The sequence below is a fragment of the Triturus cristatus genome, chromosome 8 (genome assembly GCF_964204655.1).
Source record: "Triturus cristatus chromosome 8, aTriCri1.1, whole genome shotgun sequence".
NCBI lineage: Eukaryota > Metazoa > Chordata > Amphibia > Caudata > Salamandridae > Triturus > Triturus cristatus.
The window spans coordinates 1322884399-1322898218 of record NC_140591.1 but is presented as its reverse complement, the minus strand read 5'-3'; the positions used below and the strand labels follow the sequence as shown (position 1 = coordinate 1322898218).

Sequence of the window (13820 nt, the reverse complement as noted above, 5' to 3'; positions counted from 1 at the left end):
ATAGACCACGACAGGAGTCCCGGATTGATTACATACTGATCAGACTCCAGGATTGGAAATTGGCATTAGATTTCAAAATAGTCCCAAGGGTAGATAGTGATCATAACCCCCTAATCCTTTCATTAGCTGCAGATGGCTTCCTTAGGACCGAAACTCGAGGAAATAGATTACCTGCCCCCAGTCTCACCCTATCCAGTAACAGACGAAGATTAAGGTGGGACAAATTGCTAGAGAAACCGACCCGTATAAGGGCAATATACGAGCAAGTGGCATTAACCCTGGAAAGAGTGGAAAGTCTCCTCCCTCAACTGTCCTCGCCAGAAGGCTGTTCTTCCCTCGAGGATATTCATCAGACCCTCTGCGACAATTTAGCTGAGGTATTGAATCCTGTGGTCCGGGGCAGGAAACTGAGGAGTGAAAGAGCCTCATGGTTCAATGCCAGCTGTAGGGGAGCTAAGAAAGATCTCCTCCAAGCGCTCAAAAATAAGGAATCATCCTCGGTGATTAGGGAAAAGAGGGTGGCCTATAAGCTCCTCCTTGAATCTGCTAAAATAGACTGGGACTGGGAGAACTGGACAGAAATAACATCTGCTCTCAAAGTTAGAGATTCAAGAAAATTTTGGCACATAGTTAAACACGGCTCAGTTGAGCCTGTTATGGCAATAGAAGGCAACATTGCACCGGAAGTCTGGGAAAAACATTTCTCATCGCTTAATAGTAGAGCTGGGCAAGACCAAATGGGAACTCCGCCTGAGAGCCTAGTGGCCCCCACCACCGATAATCATACTGAGCTGGGAGACTTTAAGCTGGAGGAACTGGAAAGGGCAATTACTTGCCTTTCCTCAGGAAAAGCGCCAGGCCTAGATAAGATCCCAGGCGACCACTTAAGGCATGAAGTCAGAATTTGGGCACTATACTTCTTGGTACTGTTCAATGCCATCATCCATGGGATGGCACTCCCTCCAACTTGGCTCGGGCGGAGATTGTGCCCATTTTTAAAAGGGGCTCACCTTTGCTCCCCGCTAATTACAGACCGATCAGTCTGATAGACGTCCCACAGAAACTCTTTGCGAGGCTTCTGTTGGATCGACTTTTGGACTGGATCGAGGAGAGGGATGTTTTGAGCCCTCTTCAGGCCGGGTTTCGCCAGAAGACTTCCACTATAGACCAGGTCTTCAGGCTGTCCCTTCTACATTGGAAAACAATACAGTTGGAGGGTGGCAGCCTCTATACTGTATTTGTAGATTTAAGGGCAGCCTTTGACCTGGTCCCACGTGGTAAGCTCTGGGAAGTCCTGGCGAACGTTGGGATGCCAGCTGACCTCCTGAATATGATCATCCGCCTCCACACAAACACCTATGCTCGTGTGAGGTGCGGTGGGCAGGGTGCACTCTCAAACAAGTTTCCCGTTGAGAGAGGGGTAAGACAGGGGTGCGTACTTGCACCGACCCTGTTCTGCCTCTTTGTCAACGGGGTCAATGACCACCTCAACGGGGTCCCCAATTCGGATGTCCCGAAGTTGGCGGGAAGGAGGGTCCCAGCAATTATGTTTGCTGATGATACCCTCCTTCTCTCCAAGTCACCTATGGGAATCCAGCGTGTCCTGGATGGTTTTGGGGACTTCTGTAGAGAGCATGGATTGGAAATAAACACTACAAAGACCAAATTCATGGCCTTCAATCCGCCACCCAGGTTCCACCGTATTCCTCGCATAGGGGAAAATATACTCGAACGAGTAAGCACCTTTGAATACCTTGGTGTTACACTCAACGAGGAATTGGGGTGGGGTCAACACCAGGAGAAAACGAGGTTGAAGCTAGTGCAACATATTGGTGGAATATTAGCAATGGTGGGGAAGAATAGGTCAACCCTTAAACCCATAGGTCCTCCTCTCCACATTTATAGGGTCCAAGCAAGAGGAGCAGTTACTTATGGGAGTGAATTATGGGGTCACAAAGTACTGGACAGCTTGACAAAGGAGGAGAATAGATTCCTCAGGTGTCTAGTAGCTCTTCCTCCGAGTACACCGCTAGTGCCTCTACGACTTGACCTAGGCATTAGACCACTGGAGGAAGAGTTGGCACTTCGTCCCGTGATCTATTGGCGTAGATTGTGGACGGTGCCCGAATTGATTCACTACAGACAGGGCCTCCAGGAAGTTCTCAGCTTCCCAAATTCGGGGAACATTGCCTGGCTTAAATTCGTAAGGAATAGTTTGATGAGCCTAGGTCTAGATGCACTATGGAATGATCCTTGTAATGCCTGTCCTAAGCTTTCCAAAAAAGCTTTAACCAAAGTGTATCATGATTCCAAGGCACCTTTACTCCGACCTTCTAAATCTTTAGGGTCTCTAACAAATCAATTCCTTCTTATGAAGAGTACTTACACCTTTGAATCGGCCTTGGACAATGTTTACCCTATAATAATCAGGAAGCTTTATTTGCAATGGAGGCACGGGTCTTTGCCAATTCGTGCTTTCACTAGTTCCTGGTCCCTGTCGACACCCAGTATTTGCCCGGCATGCAGTCTAAGTGAGGAAACTGAGCTGCATCTTATATTCTTTTGCACGGGTTACACTGAGGCGCGCAGAAAATGGATTATTCCTATCTGTAGGAACCTGGGCTTCACCAGGTGCCATGAAGCCTTTAGAATTCTTAAGAGTGAAACGGCCGTGCACATTGTGTTTGCAGTGGCAAAATTCTTGGGGGCTTTTTGGCACAAACGGAAAAAATATTTAAAAATGCCAATCTGATTCATGTATGTAATTAGTATGTATTAGCTGTGTGGCTGCACTATTTTTAAAGATTTTATCTATTGTTGTTAAATGTTTTATACTGATTTTATGTACTTTTATGGAGTTACTCCGAAATAAAGTTTTCTTGAACTTGAACTTGGTTGCCTATGCTTGCCCCTTTCCTTGTTATTCTCCTCCTTTCCCACCGCCTGCCCCCTCCCCCCCACATCACAGAGGCCAAGGTCAATTGAAATAATCGAACATAATTTACTATGTCTTCTTATCATGTACTTAAATTTGTTAAACAGATATATTAGGGTTTAAAGAACAGTGCCTCACCTTGAGCAGCTTTACTCTGGATGCCACAAATGCATTGACAGGAATGACCAGAACAAGCACGGCAACACCGGCTAGCACTGAGGCACCGAGCTCCTGCCAGAGGAACGCGATGGCCATTAGAATCTGGAAGGGTGCGGACCAGAGGAGGTTGAGGTTCACAGTCAGGTCCATGAGTTGCTGAGCGTCAGATGACATCAGGTTCACAAGCTCCCCAGTGGTGTACTGCCGCCTTGAAGAATTTGCCAAGTTCAAAGACTGCAAAGAAATCATCTCTTTGTCAGAGAGAATATGGATTTGCCTTTTTTCGAGCAAGATTGAAATTTTAGAGCTGTAAAAGTAGCTTTCTGCTAGACAAATAATGCAACCAATGTTATTGCCCCCGTGCTAACAATTCAATGCAGAATGGAACTGAGATAATGTCCCCCCTCCCACCAGTTTATAAGAGGGGTTCCTGATGCTGCAATGTGAAGGCTTTTATCCCATAAATACACACAAGGGTCTGCCTAATGTTGAAAACCGGATTTATAACTAGGTGAGAAAGAGTGGTCGCACACAATGTATGAGCTGTGGTGACTTCTCACAAAATAGGCAATTTTGTACCTGAAACGTTTTACTCAGTTACCGAGGGCTTACCAAAATGTTGAGGAAGCCAGTTGATGTTTGCCAATTGGTTACCATGTTTTAGGAGACAAAGCATAAGCAAGGAGAGGGATTTATGCACCCTTTGTCTTCCCCGTTCCAAAACGCCAGCTGCCTTACGAAAAAGGTGGATTTCCCACAAACTCATTTTGGGAACTCAGAAAATTAGAGCTATACAGACATCACTTTGGGATGTACTGTGAACAATTCTCAGAAAGATGTATACCCTTGTAAGATGTTAACATATTGCTAAAGCCATGCTGTAAGTGGCTAATTAAATCCTATTAAATTCATACTGTGTTCCATGGAAATACGTGGCCCAACGATTCTACCCTCAGGACATCTGGCATCACTTTCTGTAAAATGTAAGATTACTGCAGAAATTGCCAGCCCCAAACTTGTCAATACGCTCATAAAGTTGAGGTATGGGATGGGGATCTGTCTTGAAGTCACAAATAAGTCGTCTTTAGAACTAGCCCTACTAGGCACAAGCTAGCACTTTGAGAGAGCTCAAGCACCCATTTTTCCAACACATATACCTCATCATTGTACTAGCTTTCATCTTTTTACAAGATAAGTAGAAGCAGGAAACAGGAGATAATACACTCTCTTCAATCTTCTAAAACACTGCGGTTCTTGTAACCCGCTCACAGAAGTGAACCAAGACATTCTGAGGCATTGCTGGCCCTCCATTTAGGTAGTGTGGTCAAGTTCATGGCACTACACCACTAGTGGTGTGGAACTATGTAAGCAACAACAAACAAACTGCAAAACACTGAGGAGAGGGGGGCGTGGCTTCGACGCCGCAGCGACATGGCGTCTTTTCCGTGAGCTCCGTGCGAACGCGGAGCTCTTGTGTCACTTCTTCACCCTCGGACACCTCCTCTTCCTGCTCGGAAGACCTCTCCAGGCACATGATGGGTCGGTGAGTCGACTGGCTGTAAACGGAGTCTCCTACTCTGTTCTTCGCCCCAGGAGCCGCGGCGGTGAATCTTTCCTTCACACAACGCGAGTGTCCGCCATTTTGAATCACGGCGCTCGCGTTCCGATTTTTTTTTGGCGCTTTCATCGACAATTGTGTCCTGCCCAGTGCCTGGTGTATTTGAACCCCCTATTTCTGCATCAGTGTGATGGGGTCGGTGCAGTGAGCTGTTTTTGCCACCATTCCTTTAGTTCTTCACAGTTGCTGCAGTCATTTCCCTCTGGGTTATGAGTGACCGCCATTTTGTAGGTCTCTTTTGCGGTGCTAGTCTTCTTTTTTCTTTTCTCATCTTTTTTCATCTTCTAACTATGCCCTCACCCAAAAATGAATATGGAAGTGTGACTCTTTGATATACAATGTTTCCACAAAAAGTTTGAAGCTCCTCAAAGATGCGGTATCCTTACTTAATTTCCTGCTGATTGTGTGAGGCATTATTTATTTTTTTTTTTTTTATTTTTTTTATTTTTTGGCATCGCTGTCCCAATTCCAGTCATGGTGGGATCTTGTTGATCTGTGCTCCAGTATCCATACGGTCTAGCTGCTCCAGGATTATTATTTATTGCATAACAGTCCTCTTAGACATATTCCTGCTTCTGCTGAACTTCCCACTATCCTGCGTTTCAGTGGCGCTAGCTTTTGTTTCCTGTGGATTACTATCTACTGCTCCAGGATGTCAAACGAGCCCAATGTCCCTAGAGCTTCGAGCTCAGGTACAAAACCGAAGAGGCACAAAAATGACCCTCCTTCACCGATTTTATCTTCACAGAATCCTGTCCTCGACTCCATCTTAGATGAGGTTCGTGGCCTCCAACCATTCATGTCTGCTACCATTGACAAACTTAAACAAATTGAGGAAAGATGGATCGTTATGGAGAGTAAGGTACTGGATATCGAACAGAGGGTTAGTGACTTGCAGGATATCTCTACAAAGATCCCTTTTCTTGAACAGGAAGTCCTTAAACTAAAGCTCCACACAGAGGATCTTGAAAATCGTAACCGCAGAAACAACCTGCGCCTTTTTGGCTTGCCGGAGAATGTTGAAGGGGCTGACCTAGTATTATTCCTAAAGAAATTCCTTCCAGAGCTTCTTGACCTTCCATCCCCATCAAATCCTCTCAACATACAAAGAGCACACCGTTTGGGTCGACTTCTACCTTCTGCTAACAGACCGCGTGGAATCATAATGCTCTTCCTGGAGTTCACCGATCTTATGCAAGTCTTGAAAGCTGTCAGGCTCAAGCGCCGTCTCACCTGGTCAGGCCATAATATTTTTATATCTCAAGACATTTCCAACGCTACCAATGCCAGACGTAAAGAATTCCTTGCTCTTCGACCTCAGATGCGTCAGCTCAACATTCAATACGGAATTCTTCATCCCTGCCTGTGCAAGATTACGCATGAAGGTCACACACGCTCCTTCGAGGATCCAGAAAAACTCAAACTTTTTCTTCAAAATTTTTCTGCACATGGCATGGACACTGGTTCTTGATTTTCTTCTTCCCTATTATCGGAATGTTTTTCTTCATTGTTATATTGATACGCTTATCTGTTTTTCTTCATTGTTATATTGATATGCATGTCTTCCTTTCTTGTTTTTTTGTTCTCTTTCTACTTGTGAGGTTCGGCTTCATTTCATTGTCTTTCTCATCTGTTTTCATGGTGGTCCGTGTCCTCCGGTGTCACTTTGCTCCCCGTTCTTAGATCTTCTCTCTTTTTACAGATCTGGATGTTTTTCCTTGATCTGTCTACTTTTCTCCACCTACTTCTCCCGTTGTATTCTTTTCTCTCTTTAATCTATTTCTATCCCCCTTTTCCTCTTCGTTTCCCCTCATTTCTAGTCTTAGTATCTAGGTCTGGCTTATTTCATATGACTTGTCTTCATGTTTTACTGATTGTAACATGTCTTTCCTTTCTTCTTCTTGTCAATCCTGCAGTTTTATGGTCCTATGTTTGTACGTTCCCCTGGTCCCGGAAATATGGTTAACGTCGTGTCGTGGAATGTTCGTGGTCTGGGTCATCCCGTCAAACGTCAAAAGGTATTGTCTCATCTTGCTAAACTTAACACCCAGGATGCATTTTTACAGGAAACCCACTGCAATGATAAAGAATCACTTAAACTTAAACGTCAATGGGTCAACCAGATTGTTTTCTCTCCGGCTACTGACAGACATGGCGGTGTTGCTATTTTATTTCATAAATCCATTAATGCTCAAATCCTGTCATCTGAGTGTGATCCGAATGGTCGCTGGATATTGGCTGAGGTTATCATTAATAAAAGACAACTGTTTTTTTTCAATATTTATGGACCTGTTAAACCAGATATTGACTTTTGGAATTCTGTTAAATTGAAATTATTATCAATTCCTAATGATAGTATTGTGATTGGTGGTTATTTTAATAATTGGTTGGACCCGTTCACTGATAGGCAATCCAAATGCAAATTCAAACCTGACAAGTCCCACAAATCCTTTCAAACAGCCATTTCCTCTCGCCCGCTATTCGATTCTTGGAAAACTTGTAACCCTGATACCTCAGAATTTACTTTTTTCTCCCCTGTACATCATACTAGATCTCGTATTGATTATATTCTTGTTTCCAAATCACTGCTACCTTGTCTCCAGTCATCTGAGATTGGATCTATTTTTATTTCTGACCATGCTCCTGTCTCCACCCATATTGATTTATCTCTCACCACTTGCAAACAAGGTAGATGGCGTTTCAATAACTTTCTTTTATCAGATCGCACTTTTATTTCAGAAGCGACCTCTTTTATTAAGGAATTTTTTTCTTTTAATAAATCTTTAGATACCTCCCTACACAACAATTGGGATGCTTTTAAAGCATCTTTCAGAGCTTTTTCTATTGCCTATTCCTCGAAAAAGAAAAAGTTGCTGCATGCTAAATATAAAGAAACTTTAACCCACATAAAAGCGTTAGAGCACAAGTATTACTCTTCCAAATCTTCATCATCTCTACAAGAGTTAATCAAAGCTAAATCCACCCTGAATAAGATTGCCACAACGGAGGCCTGCAATATTCTCCTCAAGGTTAAGTCTAAATATCATGGAGGCCAAAATAGGGCCGGGAAAATGCTAGCAAACTATTTAAGAATTAAATCAGAACGAAAAGCCATTGGCCCAATCCATTCAGAATTCGATGACTCTCTCCTTTCTTCTGACTCAGATATTATTGATACATTTCAATCATATTATAAACTCCTATACACAGAATCCACCAATCCCTCTGAAGATGATCTTGTTACGTTTTTCAGGGATATCCCTAAGCCTCAAATTCCCCAAGATAAATTTCAACCCCTTGAAGATGAAGTGTCTTTGCAAGAATTAACTGAGGCACTTAAATCTATGAAGAAAGCAAAAGCTCCCGGTCCGGATGGTTTTTCTATTGAATTACTTTCTGCTTTCTCCTCAATTTTTGCACCCAAATTATTAGAACTTTTTAATTCTTTTATCTCTAATTCCCAAGCCTGTGGTTCCTTTTTGGAAGCTCTTATCATTGTGATCCCCAAACCAGATAAAGATCCCTCCTACTGTAAAAATTTCCGTCCTATTTCATTAATTAATTATGATTGTAAAATCTTTGCAAAAATTTTAGCTTCCCGCTTAGAGAAAATTATTCCCCATCTCATTAATCCTAACCAAGTTGGTTTTGTTAAAGGTCGTTTGGCGTCTGACAATGCCAGAATGTTTTCTAATATCCTTGCTCTCAGTACAAAATATCCCTCCCCGTTAGCGGCTCTATCCCTGGACGCTGAAAAAGCCTTTGATCGTGTTAACTGGGATTTTCTGCTTCACACCTTAAGATGGATTGGCTTTGGCCCAAAGTTTATTTCTTATGTTAAGTTGTTATACACCAATCCTAAAGCCTGTATTTTTGTCAATGGTCTTTTTTCCCCTTATTTTTCCCTTCAAAGAGGTACACGCCAGGGCTGCCCGCTCTCCCCATTACTTTTCCTGTTATGTCTAGAACCATTCCTAGAACGTATCAGAAATAATGTGCTTATTACTGGTTTTCATCTTAAATCTCAACATATTAAACTGTCCGCATATGCTGATGATGTGCTTATTTATATGTCTAACCCTGTATCCTCCCTGCCCCCTTTTTTGAACGAAATTGCATCGTTCGCTAAGGTTTCAGGTTACAAATTGAACTTTTCTAAAACTGAGGTTTTACCTTTAAATCCTTCATGCTACAGATATATGTTTGAATCATCTAATTTCACTTGGTGTCCCCAAAAAATAAAATACCTTGGTACATGGTTTACCCCCACCATTCGTGATACACTCGCTCAGAATTTCTCTGCCTTAAAACTTAAAATTACTAATTTGTTGAATCTCTGGTCTCCATTGTTCCTCTCTTGGTGGGGTAGACTTGATACAATTAAAATGATGATTGTTCCTCAAATTTTGTTTCTACTATCAATGTTACCCTTTAAAATTCCTAAATATTATTTTTCCCAGATTAACTCGCTATGCTCAAAGTTTTTATGGAATAACAAACATGCACGTATTGCTCTGGCTAAATTGATTTGTTCCAAAAAATGAAGGTGGTGTAAGGTTTCCTGATTTTAATTTGTATCACAATGCCTTCTTGATTCGTCAATTTTTTGCTTTGTCTAGGGATTATCAAGACTTACCTAAACCCTCTTGGGTTAATGTTGAATGTTCCTTGCTGAATGATTTTTCAATGCGAGATGTTGTTTACATGTCTAACTGTACTTTTATTTCCAAGTATCCCATTTTGAAACATTCTCATATGTTGTTACACACACTTTTCTTTAAGAACATGAATAACTATGAATCCTTTCTAACTTCATCTCTGTGGTTTAACAAGTACATTAAATTTCGCCAAAAGTCATTCTATTACAAACAATGGAAAGAGAAGGGCCTTCTTTTTGTACATCAACTAATTGTCAACAATGTAATTCTCTCCTTCCATCAGTTACAAATTACTTTCAATCTCCCTGATTCCTGTATTCTGCAATATAACACACTAGCCCCAATTCTGCAGGAGTGTCTACAGAAATTCTCTTCTCTTCCAACTCCCCCTTCCTCTCCTTCTGATTCTTTATTTTGCCACACTTTTGCCGATGCTACCCCTAGTGCCTCCTATATCTATAAACTTCTGTCTACTCCTACCTGCACACGGGCTAAATCTAAGGTGGAACTAGAGTGGGAGTCTGACCTTTCCTTGACTTTATCTGTGTCACATTGGGATAAGTTTTGGCAGAAATTATTCAAAACCTCCAAAGCTGCAAATCTCACACAATCCCTCTTTTTTATTTTTAATAGAGTCATCATTACTCCGCTTTTGTTACATAAAATCAATCACTCTGTCACATCATCTTGCTGGTCTTGCTCTACAGCTGAGGGCTCTTTAATACATTTATTATTTTACTGTCCTAAGGTTTGTGCCTTTTGGAAGGAGATATGGTCAAAATGTACTCAGATCTTTTCTTATAATGCACAACTTAATATTCAGAATGTATTTTTAGGCACTGTTTCACCAGATTTTGTTTTAGATACTCCTGCTTCTCCATTATTAGATTTGTTCCTTGCTGTGGCTTTTAAAGTTATACTCACTTGTTGGAAAGACAATTCTAAATTATCCTTTCTGCATTGGTGGAATTATATATGTGACGAACATAGAATTGCATCTATCCCTCAACCCTCCATTCACGTACAGATTAAGTCCGACCTATTATGGTTACCCTTCACATCCTTCTTATCATCACCACCATAGTCTTTATTTATTTATTTATTTTTTTTTTTTTCTCATCATCTTATTCTTCTCTCTTTTCTCTCTGTCCTCTCTCTTTTCTGTACCGCTCTTTTCTCTCTCCTCCTATCCTTTCCTTCTCTCTCCCCCCTTTTTCTCCTTTTTTATAAAAATCTTCACTCTTCTATTTAAATAATATATTTGCACTGTTACTTTTTTAGGAGTTTTTATATTTCTTATGGTATACTATGCTTTGACTTTTATTGCATGTTCTTAGCAAACTGTTAAGTTGTACTGTTTTATACTGCTTTAATCTTGTTTCCTCTGTCGGTAGTATTAATTTGTTGTTTAAGGCAACTTCTATACTAGCTTACATGTTTTACACATTACTTGCTCCTACTAGCTTACTTTGTATTGCTTATCTGGTGCGCTTTTGTCTTTAATAAAAATTATTTAACTAAAAACACTGAGGAGAAAAATAACACAGGCCCTCATACAAGTAGGTATAAAAATAGTAGAAACATACTACCTATACATCGAAAACTGATTGAAGGTGAAAATTGGGATAATAGAAGTCTATCTCATTGTTTTATATCAGAATCTGCAAAGTATGCATACACATTACATATGTTGTTGATTCATTCTAAATATAAAGGCTCGTACGATTTTCATACCTTTCACTGGTCTAACTAAAAAGGAAATGTAAAGATGGCACAACACGTAATGTTCTCAGTCACACTATCTTCTTTTGATGGCACTGTCACAGTAATTTCCAGAAGGGACTCGACGGATCAAAAAGCTATGTAATTTGTCCTTATTTTATTCTAGGTCCTTCTAGTGCAAATAAAAGGTATTAAGACCTGGGGAGTTAGTGGCTTTATTGTAAGTTTTTATTATGGGGCTGTTTGAAGGGTGCAAAGAAGTGCTGATACATTTTCCTAAGTGTTAATAGGGATTTTCTGAAAAGATCACGATCAATGAGGAAGCTAAGCCCCAAGAGGCCTTGGTTGGTGTTGGCATTATAGCCCACTAGAACAAGAGATCTTCAGATTTTGAGGAATTCTAGGAAATCCGGTCACTGATGCTGGGACTATCATGTGATGCTCAAAGTTGTTTGCTCAAATCTAGCCTTATTTGCAACAAACTAGATGCAAAAATAGCTCCCGCAGGACAAAGCGATTTCTGTCACATCTGAGCTGAGAAAGTACTGGAGATTGCAAGTTTCCAGGAGAAGAGAGTGCACTTCTTGAATAGTCAGGCAACATGTTGTTAGACACCACGCTCAATACGTGGATAGGCATACTCACTGCCTAGACTGCATTGGCATTCCAGCACTCGTGGTCACCCAGCGGGTTCTCCTGCGATCCCCATGGAGCATCAGGCAAGAATGGTGGCGACAGGACTGCAGAGTTCAGTGCGAGGCAAAGGGTGTCAACACGTGGCTGCTTCTTCACGTGCCAAACCGATGCAATGTGTTTCAGGGGAGGGGCCATGGACTATCCTTATAAACTTTCCAAGATGGTGGTCAGAGAGACGGCGGTTCCCAATCAAAGATAAAGTAGAGTATTTTCCTGTGAAGTCAGTTGTTGTTTTAATAATACATAAGGATGCATTTGCAAATGATGGATGTGTTGCAACACATTTATTCACTTTTTCTTCATCATGTTCGTCATCTCCTTGCTATTACTTTAGCTGCTTCTAGTTGGGAAGTCTACTGGGACACTTTTAGATGTCCTAACTTGGCTCTGTCCTCTTCCCCTTCCTTTTCCCTGATGGCAGGGGGAGTTTGATGCCTGTATTTCAACGTGTGCTCCACCACTACCTAATAGGTATCTTCCTCACCAGCGCAGAACATGAGAGGCATCCAGCAGGATCCTGGGTGCGACAGTCTTTTATTGAGTCAGATCCAGGTGAAATGAGCTGAATGCGTCTCAATATAATTTACTGACAACACGACACACTGTCTGCTTTCCAATGGGGTTCCAATCGGGGCAGTAACCTGCAGGAAGTATGGGGAGTTTCCTATTTTCACTTTCATCTGGTCCAAACAAAATGGCCCCATTGGAAGGGTCATTAACCCTTCTTTTCTCTTACTCTGGCGTGGAGCTATCTGGAGCCTTAAACATAGATGGCGATACAATGGAGGTAAACAAAAGCTCTCCGCTTGTTATCTCTTTGTAACTGCTTAAGACAAACTAAGATTTGGAGACAGGTTTCTTGACTTTCTTCATCCCCTAAATGTAAGAGATATACATGCACCATACAAATCTCCAGACAGCTGTCTGCATGAGTAATTACACTTATAACAATCTAAATAGCACTTACTAATTTATTTTGTATTTAAATCATTTTATAGAATTATTCATTCTTATGTAGGGTGTTAGAGCGCTTAAATTCACACATATACGATACAGAGACAATGAATCATAAAACTGTGTAAATACAGGGAAAACGAAGATTATGCGGAGAAACACAAAGGATCTAAAACGCAACGCAGTGGCTGGTGTTGTCTGCCTTAATAAGACTAATACTCAATGTAACCGACTTTTAGAACCTTAAAATAACGAACGATTGAGAAAAAAAATAAGTTTATAAGTCTATGCTTTGCAGGTTGCATGCAACTCCGTGATGCCAGTTCGTAGCTGACCGTGCTGTATTAAAAAGGATTGTTATGAACTGCGAGTAACAAAATAATGTCTGTGACTAAAGTGCTAACTTACTGAGCTACTGACATAAAATACAAGCCTGCGATCTGCATGTTAGATGGTGTGCTTTGCAGCGGGCACATTAACTCCCTACGGTTTGTTGGCATTTCACCAACATACTCTTAATGCCGGTGATTGTCTTGTGGTGAGTTCTGCTTTTTTTTTTCAGGGCTGCTCCCCCATACCACCCGCTCTCTTCCTCACCCTGCGCACAGGCATTTCATCTCCTCCAACTGCAGCATTGTTTAATTGGGTTCTGCAGTACAGGTGGAAAAATGTCCATCGGAAATAAAAAAGTGGCACTAAGTTTGCATACGTCCCTCTATGATGAGTCAGACACTAGACAAAACAGTAATCTCTCCAGCAAGTGCTTTAACTACTAGAGGCATCTTACTGATATTCTAACCTGAAAATTGCTGGGCATACAAATATTTCTGCAACATAACCCCATAAGATGTTTTAAATTGCAGCCTGTTTGTGACCAGATGCCTTAACCCCATAAGATGTTTTAAATTGCAGCCTGTTTGTGTCCATGTAAGGCAGAATAGATTTCCTATCACATTTGTCCTTGTTACCAATCTCTTTGCTGCAGAATTTTAAAACAAATGAACACTTTGACTCACACCTTACTTTTCATGACTCCTCCCCCCCTTTCTGCTGCCACACACTGATCCCTGATTTATGA

At 41.4% G+C, this 13820-nt stretch overlaps 1 protein-coding gene across 3 annotated transcripts in view; it reads right to left on the bottom strand.

Annotated features, from left to right (window-relative positions):
- LOC146805741 (ATP-binding cassette sub-family C member 2-like) overlaps positions 1–13820 on the bottom strand; it is a 417933-nt gene that overhangs the window by 241326 nt on the left and 162787 nt on the right. For 2 of the 3 annotated variants that reach the window (XM_085623042.1, XM_085623043.1), the window contains exon 6: positions 3074–3328. The exons of the other annotated variant lie outside the window; for it this stretch is intronic. In XM_085623042.1, coding sequence (XP_085479168.1) covers positions 3074–3328 — 255 coding nt within the window. The remainder of the gene's footprint in view (positions 1–3073; positions 3329–13820) is intronic. 3 annotated transcript variants of the gene reach the window in all.